At 48.5% G+C, this 21,173-nt stretch overlaps 2 protein-coding genes across 4 annotated transcripts in view; one reads left to right on the top strand and one right to left on the bottom strand.

Moving 5' to 3' along the window:
* LOC147726003 (uncharacterized) overlaps window positions 1–21,173 on the bottom strand; it is a 618,497-nt gene that overhangs the window by 357,906 nt on the left and 239,418 nt on the right. The gene's annotated exons all lie outside the window — the stretch shown is intronic.
* Window positions 3,872–19,138, top strand: LOC147726004 (uncharacterized). The gene is made up of 3 exons (XM_086962718.1): window positions 3,872–4,714; window positions 15,832–15,888; window positions 18,611–19,138. The coding sequence occupies exons 1-3, from the start codon at window positions 3,872–3,874 to the stop codon at window positions 19,136–19,138; spliced, it is 1,428 nt and encodes a 475-aa protein (XP_086818844.1).

The following is a 21,173-nucleotide window of genomic DNA, read 5'->3' as shown; positions in this document are numbered from 1 at the left end:
AGTGATAGATGGAGTGATAGATAGATGGAGTGATAGATAGATGGAGTGATAGATAGAGTGAGTGATAGATAGAGTGAGTGATAAAGTGAGTGAGTGATAAAGTGAGTGAGTGATAGAGTGAGTGATAGATAGAGTGAGTGATAGATAGAGTGAGTGATAGATAGAGTGAGTGATAGATAGAGTGAGTGATAGATAGAGTGAGTGATAGATAGAGTGAGAGATAGATAGATTGATAGAGTGAGGCAATAGATAGATGTAGTGAGACCGATAGATAGATTGATAGAGTGAGGGCGATAGATAGATTGATAGAGTGAGGGCGATAGATAGATTGATAGAGTGAGGGCGATAGATAGATATAGTGAAACCGATAGATAGATAGAGAGTGAGGGCGATAGATAGATAGATAGATAGATAGATAGATAGATAGATAGATAGATAGATAGATAGAGAACGATAGATAGAGTGAGGGCGATAGATAGAGTGAGGGCGATAGATAGAGTGAGGGCGATAGATAGAGTGAGGGCGATAGATAGAGTGAGGGCGATAGATAGAGTGAGGGCGACAGATAGATAGAGTGAGGGCGATAGATGTGTGTGTGCTGTTGTGTGTGTGTGTGTGTGTGGTTGTGTGTGGTTGTGGGTGTGGTTGTATGTATGTGTGTGTGCGGTTAGAGCAGGGGTCTCCAAACCGGTCCTGGAGGGCCGGATTCATGGCAGATTTTTGGGATATCCCCATTGAGATACATGTAGTAATTTTAAAAATCTGGCATGGATCCGGCCCTCCAGGACCGGTTTGGAGACCCCTGGGTTAGAGAATCATGTACGTGGAAGAGAGCAGCAGATCAGCACAGCAGAAGAGAACAGGGAGTTAAAGAAGGAGGCGGGTGGAAGAGCAGCAGATCAGTACAGGAGAAGAGAACAGGGAGTTAGAGAAAGAGGTGGATGGAAGAGAACAACAGATCAGCACAGGAGAAGAAAACAGGGAGTTTGAGAAGGTGGCGGGGTGGAAGAGAGCAGCAGATCAGCACAGGAAAAGAGAACAGGGAGTTAAGGAAAGAAGCGGATGGAAGAGAACAGCAGATCAGCACAGGAGCAGAGAACAGGGAGTTAAAGAAGGAGGTGGAGTGGAAGAGAGCAGCAGGTTGGCACAGGAGAAGAGAAGAGAAGAGAACAGGGAGCTAGAGAAGGAGGGGGTGGAAGAGAGCAGCAGATCAGCACCAGAGAAGAGAACAGGGAGTTAAAGAAGGAGGTGGGGTGGAATAGAGCAGCAGATTAGCACACGAGAAGAGAAAAGGGAGCTAGAGAATGATGCAGGAGGAATAGTACAGCGAAGAGAACTGGGAGTTAGAGAATGATTTGGTGGAAGGTAACAGCAAATCAGTACAGGATAAGAAAACAGATTTAAAGAAGGAGGCGGGTGGAAGAGAGCAGCAGATAAGTACAGGTGAAGCGAACCGGGAGTTAAGGAAGGAAGTGGGTGTAAGACAACAACATATTAGCACAGGTGAAGAGTACAGGGAGTTAGAGAAGGATGTAGGTTGAAAGAGAACAGCAGATTATCACATGTGAAGAAAAGTGAACAGAGTGAAAGAAGGATGTTGGGTGTCCGAGAGCAGCAGGTCAGCACTGGAGAAGGTAACATGTAGTTAAATAAGTATGCGGGTTGAATAGCACAGCAGTTCAGCACAGGAGAAGATAAGAGACCATGGAGTTAAAGAAGGAGGTGGGGTGGATGATAGCAGCAGATGAGCAGAGAGTGAAAAGAAGTGAACAGGGAGTTAGAGAAGCAGATGGGTGGAAGAGGCAGCAGATCAGCACAGGATAAGAGAAGACAACAGGGAGGTATAGAAGAATGCTGGTGGAATAGAGCAGCAGATCAGCCCAGGACAATAGACGCGGAAGTTTAAGAAGGAGGTGGGTGGAATAGAGCAGCAGATCAGCACAGCAAAAGAGAACAGGGAGTTAAAGAATCATGTGGGGTGTAGGAGAGCAGCAGATCAGCATAGGAGAAGCGAATAGAACAGGGAGTTGTAGAAGGAGGTGGTTGGAATAGAGCAACATATCATCACAAGAGAAGCAAACATGGAGTTAGAGAATGCTGCGGCAGGCAGAGAACAGCAGATCAGCATGGGAGAAGAGATCTGGGAGTTAGAGAATGAGTTTGTGTAAGGGAACAGCAGATCAGTACAGGATATAAAAACTGAGTTAAAGAAGGAGGTGGGTAGAAGAGAGCAGCAGATCAGCACAGGTGAATAGAACCAGGAGTTAAGGAAGGAAGCGGGTGGAAGAGAACTTAATTGTAGCACATGAAAAGAGAACAAGGATTTAGAGAAGGAGGCATGTTGAAAGAGAACAGCAGATTAGCACAGGAGAAGAGAAGCGAACAGAGTTAAAGAAGGAGTTGGGGTAGACAAGAGCAGCAGGTAAGCACAGGAGAAGGTAACATGGAGTTAAAGAATGATGCGGGTGGAAGAGAACATTAGTTCAGCACAGGAGAAGACAACAGGGAGTTAGAGAAGGAGGTAGTGGAAGAGAGTATGAGATTATTATAGGAGACGAGATGAGATCAGGGACTGAAAGAAGGAGGTGTGGTGGAAGAGAGCAGCAGATGCGCAGAGGGAAAAAAAGAGAACAGGGAGTTAGAGAAGGAGGTGGGTGGAAAAGGCAGCAGATTAGCACCGCAGAAGAGTACAGTGAGTTAAAGAAGGAGTTTGGGTGGAAGACAGCAACATATGTGCACAGTAGAAGAGAACTGGGACTTAAAGGAGGCGCTGGAAGAGAGCAGCAGATCAGTACGGGAGATGGGATTAGGAAACTGTATCTTCAATGGAGGTATGGCAGTTTGCCGATACGGGCCTATACCTGTAAATGGGCTGAATCTTCCCCGACCCATTGCCCAGGTTGCTAATCTGAACAGGAAACTTATTTGCACATACTGTATTTTTGCAATGCATACGCGCAGGAGAGGAGGAAATGGATTGTCGCAGTGTGTAAAAACCTGGGCTTCTCCCACTGCTTGCATGCATATAGGGTCTTTAAGACCGATCTGTCTGGGCATATAGTTTTCGCATTAGCTAAATATTTGGGGATATTTTGGCACAAGAGAAGACACTTTTTAGTTTGAGATGTATGACAATTGTCAAAATATAACTTTATAACAATGACAATGTGTGTATGTTAAAGGCCGGGTCCTATTCTTATTCCTGTTTATTGGTTTTATATGTTCCAATGTTTTACTATTTTAACATTTTAACTACAATGTGTTTTAATGTATGTACCTGTACCTTTTATGGCATATGGCGCCGAAATAAAGATCTTGATGGATGGAGTACAGGAGAAGAGAAGTGAACATCGAATTATAGAAGGCGTTAGAGTGAGTGAGGGCGGTAGAGTGAGTGAGGGCGGTATAGTGGTAGAGAGTAGTGAGTGTGTATGGCGATAGATCGAGTGAAGGTTGAATTGGAGGGTGGAGTTGGAGGGTTGATTTTGATGTTGGTTTTGGAGGGTGTATTTGGGTTTGGAGGTTGTTTTTGAGTTGGAGTGTGTAGTTGGGGTTGAAGGGTGTATTTGGGCTTGAAGGGTGTATTTGGGCTTGAGGGGTGGGTTTGGGCTTGAGGGGTGGGTTTGGGTTTGAAGGGTGGACGTTGAGGGTGGACTTGGACTTGTATGGTGGAGTTAGAGTGTGTTTTTGTTTTTTGAGGCTGGAGTTGTATGGAGTGTGGAGTTGGAGGGTGGAGTGCTGAGTGTTGCTGTGGTGGTGCTGAGTGGTTTTGTGGTGGTGCTGACTGATGCTGTGTTGGTGCTGAGTGATGCCGCGTTGGTGCTGAGTGATGCCGCGGTGGTGCTGAGTGATGCCGCGGTGGTGCTGAGGGATGGTGCTGAGTGATGCCGCGGTGGTGCTGAGTGATGCCGCGGTGCTGCTGAGTGACGCCGCGGTGGTGCTGAGTGACGCCGCGGTGGTGCTGAGTGACGCCGCGGTGGTGCTGAGTGACGCCGCGGTGGTGCTGAGTGACGCCGCGGTGGTGCTGAGTGACGCCGCGGTGGTGCTGAGTGACGCCGCGGTGGTGCTGAGTGACGCCGCGGTGGTGCTGAGTGACGCCGCGGTGGTGCTGAGTGACGCCGCGGTGGTGCTGAGTGACGCCGCGGTGGTGATGAGTGACGCCGCGGTGGTGATGAGTGACGCCGCGGTGGTGATGAGTGATGCCGCGGTGGTGATGAGTGATGCCGCGGTGGTGATGAGTGATGCCGCGGTGGTGATGAGTGATGCCGCGGTGGTGATGAGTGATGCCGCGGTGGCGCCGAGTGATGCTCTGGTGGCGCCGAGTGATGCTCTGGTGGCGCCGAGTGATGCTCTGGTGGCGCCGAGTGATGCCCTGGTGGCGCCGAGTGATGCCCTGGTGGCGCCGAGTGATGCCCTGGTGGCGCCGAGTGATGCCCTGGTGGCGCCGAGTGATGCCCTGGTGGCGCCGAGTGATGCCCTGGTGGCGCCGAGTGATGCCCTGGTGGCGCCGAGTGATGCTCTGGTGGCGCCGAGTGATGCTCTGGTGGCGCCGAGTGATGCTCTGGTGGCGCCGAGTGATGCTCTGGTGGCGCCGAGTGATGCTGTGGTGGCACCGAGTGATGCTGTGGTGGTAATGAGTGATGCTGTGGCGGTGCTGAGTGATGCTGTGGCGGTGCTGAGTGATGCTGTGGCGGTGCTGAGTGATGCTGTGGTGGTGCTGAGTGATGCTGTGGTGGTGCTGAGTGATGCTGTGGTGGTGCTGAGTGATGCTGTGGTGGTGCTGAGTGATGCTGTGGTGGTGCTGAGTGATGCTGTTGTGCTTATGAGTGAAGCTGTGGTGGTTATGAGTGGTGCTGGGTGGTGTTGATTGGTGCTGGGCTTGTGCTGACTGGTGCTGTGGTGGTGCTGAGTGTTGCTGGCGTGGCGCTGAGTGATGCTGGGGTGGCGCTGAGTGATGCCGGGGTGGCGCTGAGTGATGCCGGGGTGGCGCTGAGTGATGCCGGGGTGGCGCTGAGTGATGCCGGGGTGGCGCTGAGTGATGCCGCGGTGGTGCTGAGTGGTACTGTGGTGGTGCTGAGTGATGCTGTGGTGGTGGTGGTGCTGAGTGATAATGGTGTGGTGCTGAGTGATAATGGTGTGGTGCTGAGTGATAATGTGGTGGTGCTGAGTGATAATGTGGTGGTGCTGAGTGATAATGAGGTGGTGCTGAGTGATAATGAGGTGGTGCTGAGTGATAATGTGGTGGTGCTGAGTGATAATGTGGTGGTGCTGAGTGATAATGTGGTGGTGCTGAGTGGTGCTGTGGTGTTGCTGAATGATGCTGTGGTGGTGCTGAGTGATGCTCTGGTGGCGCTGGGTTATGCTGTGGTGGCGCTGGGTTATGCTGTGGTGGCGCTGGGTTATGCTGTGGTGGCGCTGAGTGATGCTGTGGTGGCGCTGAGTCAAGTCAAGTCAAGTCAAATGATTTATATAGCGCGCTACATACCCAGAGGGTCTCAAGGCGCTTGAAGAAGGGTGGGGGAATTACTTGTCGAATATCCAAGTTTTAAGTTGCTTTCTGAATGCTAGGTGGTTCTGAGTGAGGCGAAGGTGAGTGGGAAGTGAGTTCCAGGTTTTAGCTGGCAGGTAGGAGAAGGATCTACCTCCCATGGTGGTTTTGTTGATGCGAGGTACAGTAGCAAGGGCTTGGTTGGAGGATCGTAGCTGGCGGGAGGGAGTGTAGAAGGAGAGTCGTGTGTTAAGGCCTTCGGGTCCAAGTTCGTAGAGTGCTTTGTGTGCGTGGGTTAGGAGGCGGAAAGTAATGCTTTTATTGACGGGGAGCCAGTGGAGGTTTTTCAGGTGACCAGAGATGTGGTCTTTACGCAGGATGTCTAGTACGAGTCTGGCTGAAGCGTTCTGGATGCGTTGGAGTTTTTTCTGGAGTTTTGCGGTGGTACCGGCGTATAGGGTGTTTCCGTAGTCCAGGCGGCTCGTGACCAGTGCGTGGGTGACAGTTTTTCTAGTTTCGGTGGGGATCCAGCGAAATGTTTTTTTGAGCATGCGAAGAATATTGAAGCAGGATGATGAAACGGCGTTGACTTGTCTGTTCATGGAGAGTGAAGAATCCAGGATGACGCCCAGGTTCCGTGCGTGGTCCGTCGGGATGGGTGCTTTTCCAAGGGTCTCTAGCCAACAAGAGTCATCCCAGGCGGAGGGGGAGGTACCTAGGATAAGGACTTCTGTTTTGTCTGAGTTCAGTTTTAGTCGGCTGTGCTTCATCCACTCGGCTACTTCTTTCATTCCTTCATGTAGGTTGGTTTTGGCAGTGTTAGGGTCTTTGGTGAGTGATAGGATCAGTTGAGTGTCGTCAGCGTAGGAGATGATGTTGAGGTTGTGTTGGCGTGCGATGACCGCGAGGGGGCTCATGTATACGTTGAAGAGGGTGGGGCTGAGTGAAGATCCTTGTGGCACGCCGCAGATGACTTTAGTGGCCTCTGACTTGAATGGTGGGAGGCGGACTCTTTGGGTTCTTCCGGTGAGGAACGAGGTGATCCAATCCAGTGCTTTTCCTTGGATTCCGATGTTTCTGAGGCGCTGTAATAGGGTGCTATGACAGACTGTGTCGAAGGCTGCGGAGAGGTCGAGGAGGATGAGGGCGACTGTGTCTCCATTGTCCAGTAGAGTTCGAATGTCGTTGGTTGCTGCGATGAGGGCGGTCTCAGTGCTGTGTTTGGCTCGGAAGCCGGACTGTGAGGAGTCGAGGGATTTGTTGGTTTCGAGGAATGCGGCGAGCTGGTTGTTGACAGCTTTCTCGATGACTTTGGCCGGGAATGGAAGGAGCGAGATGGGGCGGTAGTTTTTGAGTTCGGTGGGGTCAGCTGTGGTTTTTTTCAGAAGGGCGCTGAGTTTGGCATGTTTCCAGCTTTCCGGGAAGGTGGCGGAGTTGAAGGAGCAGTTGATGACGTCTCGGAGGTGTGGTGCTATGATGGAGTCTGCTTTGTTGAAGATGTGGTGAGGGCATGGGTCTGTGGGGGATCCTGAGTGGATGGAGTTCATCAGGCGGATAGTGTCCTCAGTGGAGATTGGATTCCAGTCATTAAGGATGTTCAAGGGGGTTGAGGGTCCTGCAGAGGGTTGGGTGGGTTGGTCTTCGGGTCGGTTGTCGAAGCTGTTGTGGATGTCTGCGATTTTGTTGTGGAAGAATGAAGCTAGGGAGTTGCAGAGGGCTTGAGAGGGGGTGATGTCGTTGGAGTTGGCTGAGGGGTTGGTAAAATCTTTGATGATGTTGAATAGTTCCTTGCTGTTGTGGGCGTTGTTATCTAGTCGGTCTTTGAATGCGGCTTTCTTGGCAGACCGGATTAGTTGGTGGTGTATGCGGGTGGCGTTTTTGAAGGCGTCCCTGGTGCTGGTGTTTGGGTCTTTTTTCCAGGCCTTCGAGGGAGCGACAGAGTTTCTTAGATTTCTTAAGATCGTCGTTGAACCAGGAGGCGTTTTTGCTGCCTAGTTTGATTTGGCGTTTTTTCAACGGTGCTAGGATGTCGGCGCTGTTGGATAGCCATTGGGTGAGGTTAATGGCTGCTTGGTCGGGGTTTGAGGAGTGGGCAGGGGCGTTTTGAAGAATCGATGAGGAGATCTGGTCGATGGTGATTTTGTTCCAGTCACTTCTGCCCGGAACCTCGGGGTTCTCTTTGACTCTGACCTTTCATTTGATCACCACGTCACGTCCGTAGCAGGAAAATGCTTCGGCATAATCAAGTCCCTGAGAAAGTTCTTTGATTTTCTCCCCCTCGACTCTAGAAAGACCGTAACAGTAGCCCTCATACTCTCACGTGTAGACTACTGTAACGGCCTCCTGGCAGGGACCAAGAAGTCCACTCTCTCTAAACTTCAAAGTGTTTTAAACACTGCCGCCCGCCTCGTCCTAAAACTTCCACGCAAATCTTCAATCTCCTCAGCCCTAAAGACCTTACACTGGCTCCCCTTGCACAAGAGAATACTCTTTAAGATTCTCACCATTGCCTTCAGAGCCTTTAACAAAACAGGTCCCTCTTATCTTACCAGACGCTTCCCTCACTACAATCCGAGTCGTTCCCTCCGATCCTCACAAGAAAACTTCATGATCTCCACCAAGTTCAACCTGAAGTCTAAAGGCGGAAAAACCCTCTGCACCCTGGCTATTAGAGCCTGGAACAGCATGCCTAGACACCTCAGACTTCAGTCACTTGAGAAACCATTTAAGGAAACTTCTAAAAACTTGGATTTTTAATCTCTCCGACGACTGGACTAAAGCCTCCATCTAGCCTCCCCCCTATCACTCTGTGACCTGGTTTCAAGGACTTTCAGCGCCATGATGCTCCTTCCGGAGCGAACGCCGCGCTCTATAAATACCCCTCCAAATATCCAAATATCCAAATTTGGCGCACCTTCGGCGCAACTGGGGCGCGACCGCTGCGCGTGAACGCTGCGCGCATGAGCATCTGTCATAAGTGGGAGGGGGGAGCGGCGAGGGAGGAGCAGCTGGGAGGCGGGTGCGTGGTGGAGGGGGCGGGCTCCGGGCAACAACAACAACAACAGCAATGGCGGCTGGGGCGGAAGCGCCGACCGGGTCGGGTGAAACCGACTAAATAACTACGCGGGGCGGCCACACAAATGCCAATACAGGGAGTAAAAATAAATAAATAATGAATCAATGGACAGCAAGCACGGGCACACGATCTCAAGGCAGCTAATGCAGGAGAACAAATAAATAATGCAGCAATGGACACCAAACAGGGGCACACGATCTCAAGGCAGGCTAATACAAGGTGTAAAAATAAATAAATAATGCAGCAAAGGACAATCTCTGTGATTAGCAGCAGAGCTGCGCAAAAGATACCCAGCTTGAGGTAGGAGAGAGCAGGGGCAGGAGGGAGCGACCGCAACTGACGAAGTCAGGACAGTCACAGCGCTACGGTGTCTGGAGAGGAGGCTTTGTTGTTTAGTGGGAGGGAGGAGCAGCTGGGAGGCGGGTGCGTGGTGGAGGGGCGGGCTCCGGGCAACAACAACAACAGCAGCAATGGCGGCTGGGGCGGAAGCGCCGACCGGGTCGGGTGAAACCGACTAAATAACTACGCGGGGCGGCCACACAAATGCCAATACAGTGAGTAAAAATAAATAAATAATGAATCAATGGACAGCAAGCACGGGTACACGATCTCAAGGCAGCTAATGCAGGAGAACAAATAAATAAATAATGCAGCAATGGACACCAAACACGGGCACACGATCTCAAGGCAGGCTAATACAAGGTGTAAAAATAAATAAATAATGCAGCAAAGGACAATCTCTGTGATTAGCAGCAGAGCTGCGCAAACGATACCCAGCTTGAGGTAGTAGAGAGCAGGGGCAGGAGGGAGCGACCGCAACTGACGAAGTCAGGACGGTCACCTGGTGTGGCGCTGAGTGATGCTGGTGTGGCGCTGAGTGATGCTGGTGTGGCGCTGAGTGATGGTGGTGTGGCGCTGAGTGGTGCTGGGGTGGCGCTGAGTGATGCTGGAGTGGCGCTGAGTGATGCTGGGGTGGCGCTGAGTGATGCTGGGGTGGCGCTGAGTGATGCTGGGGTGGCGCTGAGTGATGCTGGGGTGGCGCTGAGTGATGCTGGGGTGGCGCTGAATGATGCTGGGGTGGCGCTGAGTGATGCAGGGGTTGCGCTGAGTGATGCTGGGGTGGCGCTGAGTGATGCTGGGGTGGCGCTGAGTGATGCTGGGGTGGCGCTGAGTGATGCTGGGTTGGCGCTGAGTGATGCTGGGTTGGTGCTGAGTGGTGCTAAGTGATGCTGGGGTGGCGCTGAGTGATGCTGTGGTGGTGCTGAGTGATGCTGTGGTGGTGCTGAGTGATGCTGTGGTGGTGGTGATTGGTGCTGTGGTGGTGCTGTGATGTTACTGAGTGATGCTGTGCTGTTGCTTTATGAGTGTATTGTAGTTTGTGGTGTTATGCTTAGTGTGTGATGTTGTGTGTTGTTGCCGATGTGATGGTGTTTGAGTCTTTTTGCAAGTGTGTTTTTTTTTTGTTTCTGTGAACATGTGTGTGTATGGGTTTTTATATTTTGGTGTTTGTTGTGTGTGATAGTATTGTGTTGAGTCCCTTGTTTGTTTCGCGTATGTTTTATTTTTTATTTTAATGGCGGACGCAATGTTTTGCCTCTATCCTACCTACGTTTTTGAGGTTAGCGTTCTAGTTTTTGTAAATTCCATTTTGTTTTTTGAGTGAAGTAATTTTTTGTTAATCGCAGCGCTACGTTTTGGGACGTAGAGTTGCGATTGACGTGCGTCAACGGGGAATTTCCCAGATCATCAAGAATCGTCGCGTGCGAAAGGCGTGTTGTGCTTCCTGTGTTGTTGCTGCGTCGTTTGACAGGTAAGTGTAAATTTTAATATGTATTATATACATTTTGTGAATGTAGTATTGATTGTGTTTATACTTTTTTATACATTTATTACTGTTTTGTATTTTTTTTCCGACGTTTGTGTATCGCGACTGTATTTGGTTTAGCGTATGTACTTAGTGTATAGCTATGTAACTTTATAAACTGTTGATGTGCTATGTATTAATGTTTTTTATAATGAATATATTGCAATGTATTTTTTTATGTGACGTATTTCCGACATATTCAGACTTTATTTGACTTTGCTTATGTACTTTGTGTATAGCTATTGAATTCTTTCGAATTTTTGAATGTGCTATGTATTATTCTATTTTTTTATTATTATATTGCAATGTTTTTATTGTTTGTGATGTACTTCCTACATATTGTGACTGTATTTGAGTTTGTGTATGTACATCGTGTATAGCTATTGCACGTTTCTAAATTTTGATGTGCTATTTATCAAAGTTTTTTGATGTAATATATTGCAATGTACTTATTTTATGTAATATACTTCCGACATTCTTTGTGTAATTTTTTTATTACTGTCAATGTTAGAATCTTTATTGTACTGTAGTATTATATTCACAGTGTCTTTATTTAGGTGTATTATTTTTTTTTGTGAATGTTTTATATTAATTAATGCAGAGATGAATTCACACACTATCGGTATGCACCAACCTTCAAAAACACTTTTTTGTGTTGCTTTGAGTTTGTCCTTGTCCTATATCTTGTGTTGCAAGATATAGGACAAGGAGTCCCACAGGGCTCTGCCCTCAGTCCATCCCTTTTTAATCTTTATATGCAACCTCTGGCGGAAGTTGCCAAAAAGTGGGATCTCACAATGGTGTCGTACGCCGACGACACACAGTTGGTCATCAGCCTTAACGAGGCTCCCTCCCCGATGCCACTAGATTCAGGGATGGACTGACCGCCGTCGCCAACTGGATGACAGCAAATTGCCTTCAACTCAATGGAGGTAAAACCGAGGTACTGCTCTTGGGCAAGAACCCCAACAGCTGGAGTGACCTCTGGTGGCCCTGCTCACTGGGCCCAGCCCCCCCCTAAAACTCTGGCAAAGAACCTGGGAGTTTGGCTGGACTCTGCACTTAATTTCCAGTCCCACACTAAAAAAGTTGCCGCGACTTGTATCGGATTACTGGGAAGCCTCAATCCCATTCTAGGTTTCTTCGACCCCAAAACGCGGCAACTCATTGTACAATCGACCATCCTGGCCCGGCTGGACTACGCGAGTGTCCTGCTGTTAGGAGCTAACAAAGCTAAAATCAAGAGATTCTAACGGATTCAGAATTCTGCTGCCAGGGCAATAGTAGGCCTGCCTAGAAGGTGCTCCGCGAGAGCTACCATCCACAGACTGCACTGGCTGCCCGTGGAAGCCCGCATCCAATTCAAGGCCCTCATCTTTGCCTTTAAAATTCTGAAAACCGAGGGACCAGAGCTCCTACGCCCGCTGCTAACGCCCTACAACCCCCAACGCAACCTCCGCTCTAAAGGGCAACATCTAGTCTTGGTCCCCCACACAAAGTTCTGTCGCATCGGAGGACGTTCATTCAGACTGCTAGGGGCTAAGTTATGGAACTCCCTTCCTCTCCACATCCGTTGCATCAACAACCTATCAGCTTTCCGCAAAGCTATTAAAACTCATCTCTTCCCACCCCCTGTAGGTCTCCTTCTGTTCTTTTCTCAGCTGGTTATGATATGGTTCTAGCGCCGGGACGCCCCGTTGCTGGGGCAGCTGTTGCGCTTTACAAAATGCATAACATAACATAACATTAACTATATATTTGTAGGTGCAGTTTATTTCGATTTAGCCTGTGATCGTTTGTTAATTGTTATCTTGTGCTTTGGTCCTTTTTTTTACCTGCGTTTTATTGTTGGTAATGGTTTTTTTTGTAGATAGTTCTACTTTGCATATTGATTGCTATTTGCAAAGTTGTCTACTTATTGCAAAGCTAATTTCTTTTGAAATTGTTTTTTGGACAGTATATTTTTGGTGGTTAGTATATGTTTGCTGTTTGGTGTTGCTGTTGTGGTGGTGAGTAGTGCTGTGGTGGTGATGTGTGGTGCTGAGGTGGTGCTGAGTGGTGCTGTGTTGGTGTAGAGTGATAATGTTGTGGTGCTGAGTGATAATGTTGTGCTGAGTGGTGCTTTGGTGGTGCCGAGTGGTCCTGTGGTGGCGCTAAGTGATAATGTGGTGGTGCTGTATGATAATATTGTTGTGCGGAGTGATGCTGTTGTAGCACTGAGTGATGTGGTGATGGTGAGTGGTGATGTGGTGATGGTGAGTGGTGCTGTAGTGGTGGTGGGTGATGCTGGTGTGTCGCTGAGTGATGCTGTGGTGGTGCTTAGTGGTGCTGTGGTGCTGCTGTGGTGGTGCTGTGGTGGTGCCGAGTGGTGCTGTGGTGGTGTAGAGTGGTGCTGTGGTGGTGTAGAGTGGTGCTGTGGTGGTGTAGAGTGGTGCTGTGGTGGTGCAGAGTGGTGCTGTGGTGGTGTAGAGTGGTGCTGTGGTGTTGCTGAGTGATGCTGTGATGGTACTGAGTAATTTTGTGGTGCTGCTGAGTGATAATGTGGTGCTGCTGAGTGATAATGTGGTGCTGCTGATTGTTGCTGTGGTGGTGCTGAGTGATGGTGTGGTGGTGCTGAGTGATGGTGTGGTGGTGCTGAGTGATGGTGTGGTGGTGCTGAGTGCTGCTGTGGTGGTGCAGAGTGCTGCTGTGGTGGTGCAGAGTGGTGCTGTGGTGGTGTAGAGTGGTGCTGTGGTGTTGCTGAGTGATGCTGTGATGGTGTTGTGGTGGTAATGAGTAATTTTGTGGTGCTGCTGAGTGATAATGTGGTGCTGCTGAGTGATAATGTGCTGCTGCTGATTGTTGCTGTGGTGGTGCTGAGTGATGGTGTGGTGGTGCTGAGTGATGGTGTGGTGGTGCTGAGTGATGCTGTGATGGTGTTGTGGTGGTACTGAGTAATTCTGTGGTGCTGCTGAGTGATAATGTGGTGCTGCTAAGTGATAATGTGCTGCTGCTGATTGTTGCTGTGGTGGTGCTGAGTGATGGTGTGGTGGTGCTGAGTGATGGTGTGGTGGTGCTGAGTGATGGTATGGTGGTGCTGAGTGATGGTGTGGTGGTGCTGAGTGATGGTGTGGTGGTGCTAAGTGGTGGTGCTGAGTGATGGTGTGGTGGTGCTGAGTGATGGTGTGGTGGTGCTGAGTGATGGTGTGGTGGTGCTGAGTGATGGTGTGGTGGTGCTGAGTGATGGTGTGGTGGTGCTGAGTGGTGCTGACTGATGTTGTGGTGCTGAGTGTCGCTGAGTGATGCTGTGGTGGTAGTGACTGGTGCTGTGAGACGTAACTGCACCACCATCGAGCAGTTCGAGTTGCATGGTCATGGTCTTACCCAGAAGCTGCAAGAACGAGGTTACCCTCAGAAACTCTTGAAGCACTCCATGAAGAGAGCGAGATGGACACCCAGGGAACATCTCCTTGAAAAAAGATCCAGGCCCGCGACAGAGAGGATGGTCTGTGTTTCCACTTTTGGCCCTCACACCAACCAACTTCAAAAAATCATCAAAAGAAGTTGGCATTTGGTGCAGGAAATCCTTCCAGAGATAGGTGCCCCTCTTTTTGCTCTTAAGAAGAACAGGAGCATTGGACAGATGATTACATCCACTAGACCGCCTCCAAAAAAGGTTTCTCAAAGTACTATCTTCGGAGCCAATCCAGTCACAGGGCACCGTAAATGCGGGACATGTTCCGTATGTGACCTCACAATAGAAGGTTCTCTTTTCACGGATGGGAATAAATTTTGGCGTCACAATGAACATACAAACTGCAAGACCAAATACACAGTGTATGCCATACAATGCCCGTGCAACTTGCTGTACATCGGCAAAACCACGCAGGAGGTCCGTCAGAGAATCATTCAACACCGTTCAAGAATCAATAACAAAAACATGACAGCCCCCCTGGTCTCTCATTTCTTACAACAAAAACACTCCAGTCACGACATAAGATGGACGGTGCTAGCGGTCATCAGGGGAGGCAATGGTGACCCCGATGTCCGCCTGTCTCAGAAAGAAGCGTACCTCATATTGAAGTTTGACACATCTAACTCCGGGTTGAATGAAATGTCTGAAATTACCAGCTTATGAACTGATTTCGACCCTTCCGGCTGAGCTTGGCTGTGTTGCAATTCTGAACTGCTTTTCGTATATTTTCACATTCTCTCTTTTCAAAATCCCTGTTACTCTGTTAACTTTTCTTTCTTGGCGTGATGATCCACCCGGGGTTGGGATTAGAGAGTCTTTTGGTTACCTGATTTGTGAATATGCTCCGTCTCATGTTCCATTATGATGTTGTAAATATGCACACTAAATGCATTTGAACCTTTATGATAACAACAATGTCCTGGTGTAGACCATGTGACCACGCATTTTTCCTAGTTCTGTTGTATTGATCTTGATGCATTCGGTTCTGTATGTTAAATGCCACATGTTTTCCAACCATTACAATCCTCTTTGTTTGTATCATTATGAGCGATCAAAATATATTTTCAGCGTCCTTTAGGAGCCTTCCACCAGACACACGCAACTGCCTCTTGACCTGGGCGTTCCTTAAAGTTTTCGGGACGAACCACCAATGAAAATAGCAACGTCTCTGTGTGGATCATCTATCCACTTATGAGACCGTTGTTGTTTAACTTTGACATTTTCTGTCAATTACGGTATATGCCACACGTTGTCAAAACCTTTTAATGCCTTATGCGTGTACAAATATTAGCTTGGTACACTTCAACTACATCTACCAGCATCCTCCAGGAGCCCTCCAGTAGACACGCCCATGAGTCTTCTGACCCGGCGGTTTTTAGTACCCTCGCAGAGCGCCGCGAGTCACTGACAGATCGAGCTCCTTTCCGAATTGACGGAACGTTTCTTCTCATACGAGTAAGTGTTCCGCGCACATGGTGCACGCATCCCTGAGCCGTTAGCGTTCGGCATTTACCCACGAGTTCGTAGCTTAAAGAGTATTTACTTTCTTTGCCACAGGTCGCGGTTTAATTAATTAAATAACCGCCTGCCGGCCTGAATTTGGTTCTGCGATAAGGCTCCTTTACCGGCCAGCTGATAATACAGGTAGGACTCTTCCCCCATGGGTCCGTGTTTGTGACTGGTGAGCCCATACACTTGTTTAAATTTGTTAATTTTGGGAATTCTTCTCTTGTGGTTTTTCCCAGCTTGTAACCCACGCGCTGCAAAATGTGAGCTCTCCTCAACCCTGATTGTGCACCGCTTAGCGGGCATTACATCTTCGGTTTACCCCAGTGTGAACTCCAGGTATGATTTACAAATTTTCTATGGCTCTGCACCATCTCTTTTAATATCCCAGAACTCCAGGTTTGCCATTACGCTAAGCCCAATTCTTGTATGTGTTGTTTCAGAATCTACTGTCCATTGAGATTTACCGACACCACGGCAATTCCTATGCCCTCGTGCAGGTAACTGTTTTCCCCTTTTGTGGAGCCAGAGCTAACTGTTACAGTACTATGATATACAATCCTGACACCCACTCTGTATATCTTTACAGACTCACTGTTCCCAGTCCCTGTCCTGAAGAGAACCTATAACATCCAAGTTCGAAACGCGTCGACACTTCCACCCTGTGGCAATCTCAAAGGGTGCCTCTAGGATAGAATTCATCCCACTACTTTGGATCCTAGTTGTGCAACCCGATACAAATAGTCAACCACAGGTTTTGGCAGACAGGCAGGCACTTTATTCCATCTACTCCGCCTGTCCCTTGGTTTCATAGTTCTATGGACTGGTCGCACATTTGCTCTATGCACTAATTTTGCACTGTATATAATTGCAATTTATTTTGTTCACTGAATTTTTTTCATTGGTTTTGGTGTGTCACGCTTACTTGTTTTGCTTGATTCATTGTTGTAAGTAGTGTACATTTGTAAACTTGTATATTTGTAGATATTGTACACATGAATCCACTGTCGTAATAGTTTTTTGCTCGTGCTTGTGTGCTTGAAACTTTGATAATCCCAATCAAAGAAAATAAATGTATTTTGGGATTCAAACCCTGTGGTCACGTGGTACATTTTGACTGCGTGTCTGGAAATTGTTCTGGTAATTTTCCTGTCCAGCCACCTTGTTCTGTTTTCCCAGTTGGTCACCCTAGTCGCAATATTATGTTCTACACACCACAGGGGTATTTTTGTGTACAACATTTGTTGCATTTTATATAAATACAGTTATGTTTTTGTAAGAGTTTGCATGACGCATTTAATTGCACGTTGTGGTTCATAAGATATTTTTAAATGTGGTACACATTCGAATGCCATTGCATGCTGCACCAGTGTTTCACGCGCACACCGCGATGTCACTGCCTGTTCTACAAGCCGCCTTGTTACCCTATGCTACACAATACACACACGGATAGAATAATACAGTGTACAAATGCACACCGCAATGTCATTGAATGTTCTTGTATGTTGAACACACTGTGATGCTTTTTGTGCTCACGTTGTCCCAGCTCCGGGCTGCAATAACTATGCATGAATGTGTGTATGCATGATACATATGCGCGGATCACAACCCCCCTTCCCCCTCTCACACACTTTGTAAGCAGGGGCAGGAAGTGCTCAGCCAGACGTTTACATATACAACCCTTTACAAACTCAGCATTTCATCCCCTCCTGCGCTGGCTTTATTGTAAATGAGACACAACACGTTTAGATTTGTTTTAAAAGGGAAGGGGTGCCCCGGTACTGTACTTAAGTTTGCTAAGTGCACCTTGGTACCCCTGCCCTCAGACATACTTCTATTTATGTATTTACTTATTATGTGTTAAAAGCTCTAACATGACCATCACGGTATCACGGCGGTCGCGGTGCAGTTAAACCCCCGTTACTCGAAAGTATTACATGCACGACACTTTCTGACACGTACACACGTTGTGTCCGTCTGTGACACGTGTGTGTTGTGGGTCCCCAGCAAACAGACCCACGGTGCGTACTTACTGCGTACCTCTCTCACACATACATGTTACCAAGACACTCAGGGCTCCCAGCCCCCATGTTGTGATAAATGTGTTTTATTCTCGCAGAAACAGCCCTTGAAACACTTCGAAAACCGGCGCCTCCGTTTGTACATGAAATACACAGTACTTGGTTTTATGCAGCGCACCAGAGTTTGTGTCCATGGATAAGGCGCGCATGTCCCAAAGAGCCTTGCATGTTTTATAAGCACATGCTTAGTATCCTAATGACAGTTCGTAAGTAGAGTATTTCACTCCGAGATATAATGTGCACATGCTCGTGAAAACACCGTACACGCTTCTGGGTACACCCGGTCCTCTATTTATGATAGCTGCACAACGAATCAGTGGGCACCAATTACACTTGCTGTGGTATGCAGCGGTCCGCCTCGCTGAGATTTAATATAGATTTTGTACAGCGAGTCCCACCACATTAACATTTTCAGGTAAGGCTTGTTAAAATGAGCACTGAGGAAGGGAAAGATTTCCGTTTTCTCGAATTTTACGTCAATTAAGAGGCCCTCTGCTGTGTCAAATTGGCCATCCATCCATTCACTGACTGATGGATTTGAGGAGGGGCTAGAAGACAAACGGCGCGTGATATCTGGTTGAGTACAATGCTGGTTTCACTGGCTCTGTGGGCAAGACCGACCTTTAACACTCGGCACAAAAACACTACGGGCGTCAGCGTTTTGTTTACATTTAGGGACAGTGTTCTACTTTTGAACATATTCTCATTTTACAAGCTTTTTGCTAAGTTCTTTCCCTCTGGGACCAGAAAGTGAAAAAATGGCATTCGTTCAAATATATGGATTTGTTCAGGACATTTTGAAACTTAAGGCCTACATAACTGCTTTGTAGGGAGCCGATAAAAGAACTAATGTAAAATTGATGCGCAAAACAGGAAACACAACAAATACAGGTTTTCAGGAATATATTTAACCAGGGACCAAGTGTGTTAATAACAAACATGTAAAAGATGTGACGACCCCTGAGGGGGTTGTCACGTCGGACGATGAGATGTTGAGGGAGTTCAGAGACTTCTACTCGGTGTTGTACACTTCTAGGACAGACAATCTGGAGGCCGACATGGACGATTACCTAGAACACATACAAATGCCGTTCTTAAAACGGCATTTGTATGTGTGGGGCTCTTAATGTCCCCTATACAGGGAGATGAGATATTGGAAGCTTTGACTAGCATGCGTGAACACAGCGCCCCGGGGGCGGATGGATTGACCGTGGGATTTAATAAGGCGTTTAAAGATAAATTAATACCGCATCTTTCCTCTCTTTTCGATGAGATATGTGATGAGGGCTACATGCCACAATCTATGAGAGAGGCATTGATAGTCCCCATCCTCAAGCCTGATAAACCCCATAATACCTGTGGTTCGTACAGACCACTATCTCTATTGAATGTAGATGCAAAGCTGTACGCCAAGGTTCTTGCTACATGCCTTGCTTTAATAGATCCAGAAATTGTGGCTCCGGAGCAGTCCGGATTTATCCCAGGGAGGAACCTGAACTACAACATCCGCACGGCATTGGGGACCATTCAACACGTTAGACAGGACTCGAAAGCGGTTGCCATCTTCTTAGATATGGAAAAGGCCTTTGACTCCGTGGAGTGGCCATTCATGCTTAGGGGAACCATTCTTGCAAATGATTGGCGCTTTGTACTGGAGACCACTGGCTAGACTGCACCTTGGAGACAGAGTATCTGACACATGTGAAATCAGTAGGGGCACCAGACAGGGCTGCCCTCTCTCTCCACTGTTATATGCGCTGGTTGCGGAACCTCTGGCCTGTGCACTACTAAAATACCATTGGCACCGAGGAGTCAGCTTCCCGTCATATAAGATCGTGATCTCAACTTATGCTGACGATACACTTTTATATGTCCGCAATCCAGAAGCAAACCTACCTTCAGTCTTGCGAGAGGTGGTCCGATTCGGGGCGCTCTCCGGTCTCAAAATTAACTGGAATAAGTCAGTGGTATTCCCGCTGACGCCGGCGACGACCCGTTTTGACTTGGAATATCCGCTGCAGTGGTCTACAGACCCAGTGCGATACTTGGGAATAATGATTCACTCGGACTCAGAGGTGTTGTTCCGTGAGAACTATGGGGTGGCCTTTAGTAAATGCGAGGATGATGTGGAGAGATGGTGCAGACTCCCGTTGTCGTTGATGGGACGTATTGCCCTCATGAAGACGGTTGTGCTGCCACGATTCCTCTTCCTCTTTAATACTTTACCTATTATACGGTCGAGGGCCTTCTTCAAGAACCTGAGGACACTCATGGTTCGCTTAGCCTGGGGCGGGAAACTACCAAGAGTGCAGTGGAACACACTCACTCTCTCATACGAGCTGGGGGGCCTGGGAACTCCAGACATGGAGCGTTAGTACAGAAGCGCTCAGGCTACTCATCTACAAACATGGCTACATGGAGAAGACACCATCCCACATGTAAGGATGGAGAAATTGTTTGCGGACCCACTTCCACTGCCAGTTACGATTTGCACTCCCGTTGACCGCAGAGTCGGAGTACTGGACTCAATCACTGCCACGAAACATGCGTGGTACTCGCTCTTGAAGTCCAGGGGTGGCAACTTGATTTACTCCCCCCTGATGGCGGTGGGGTGGTTGCGATGGACATTTGAGGAGAAGGGCGTGGTTCAAGCTTTGCGTGAGCTGGGAATAGTTGCCGCCGGGGAGCTGTTTGGGGATGGCACTGTAAAAACTTGGTAGCAGGTCCCTCAGGCAGCGGATAGCGCTTCTCTAATACAAAAGTTTCAGTTTCACAGAGTTCGTAGTGCTCTGAGAGACACACTGAGACAAGATATGGAGGAACCCCCTGAGCTGCCGGAACAGTCCTACGTTATTAACTCTAATTACTCACGTAAAATAACAACATGCTTAGCGATCATTCCCCATAGAGCCCAGGAACCCTCGAAGGCCAGGCTAGCTAGGCAGAGTGACCTACAGACCACAATAGACGACAATATGTGGAGATACTGCTGTACGAACACCAGAAAGCTCTCCTTAAATGGAAGGCATAGGCTGATCCACTTCAAATTTCTGCAGAGGGTTTACTACACTCCGGAACGTCTATACAGATACGGTCTCAGACAAACCCCGGAATGTGAGAGATGTCACGCCCCTTCGGCTGACTTCCTCCACCTGGCATGGAGCTGCCCCAAAATACATGAATTCTGGGAGTCTGTGATAAAGGAATTGAGAGAAATACTCAATTTTGAACTGCCGGCGGATCCAGCTCTGGCGCTGCTGGGTTACTCCAGAAACCTCCCAGTGGCATTACGACGACTGGCAGACATGGGATTATTGCTGGCCCGGCGCACAGTGGCGCAATGTTGGATGAGGGGTCCCCCCGATGAAGAAACGGTGGGATAGGGGTATGCTATACTGCTGCACCCAGTCAGAACATTACAGTGAACTACTCCCCCCCCCCCATGAGCCGCCCGAAGAACTTCTGGGGTCTATACAATACATTCCGAAGCGCCAGGGAAGACACTCATAACACCCAGCCCGACGGACAAGAGCAGACACAATAGCGCTGATAGGAAGCTCACACATAACCACGTAGCGGACATACCCTGCTGTCCTGAGGCGGGAGCTGGTCAGATTCTCTGCTAGGCGCGCGAGCCACTTCTCAACAGATATACACACACTCCGGGAGGGTTTAAGCGATTCCCTCGCTCTTGCTACCAGTGG

Source organism: Lissotriton vulgaris, chromosome 3_1 (assembly GCF_964263255.1).
Source record: "Lissotriton vulgaris chromosome 3_1, aLisVul1.2, whole genome shotgun sequence".
NCBI classification, from domain to species: Eukaryota; Metazoa; Chordata; class Amphibia; order Caudata; family Salamandridae; genus Lissotriton; species Lissotriton vulgaris.
Note: the sequence above shows the minus strand (reverse complement) of the source record. Positions and strands in the feature narration are given on the sequence as shown.

Coding starts and splice junctions, on each gene's coding strand:
- LOC147726004 (XM_086962718.1), top strand. CDS start 3,872: ATGGTGCTGAGTGATGCCGCGGTGGTGCTGAGTGATGCCGCGGTGCTG. Junction 4,715..15,831: donor TGCTGAGTGATGCTGTGGTG/GTGCTGAGTGAT, acceptor GTGTTGTTTCAG/AATCTACTGTCCATTGAGAT. Junction 15,889..18,610: donor ATTCCTATGCCCTCGTGCAG/GTAACTGTTTTC, acceptor TCCCCTATACAG/GGAGATGAGATATTGGAAGC.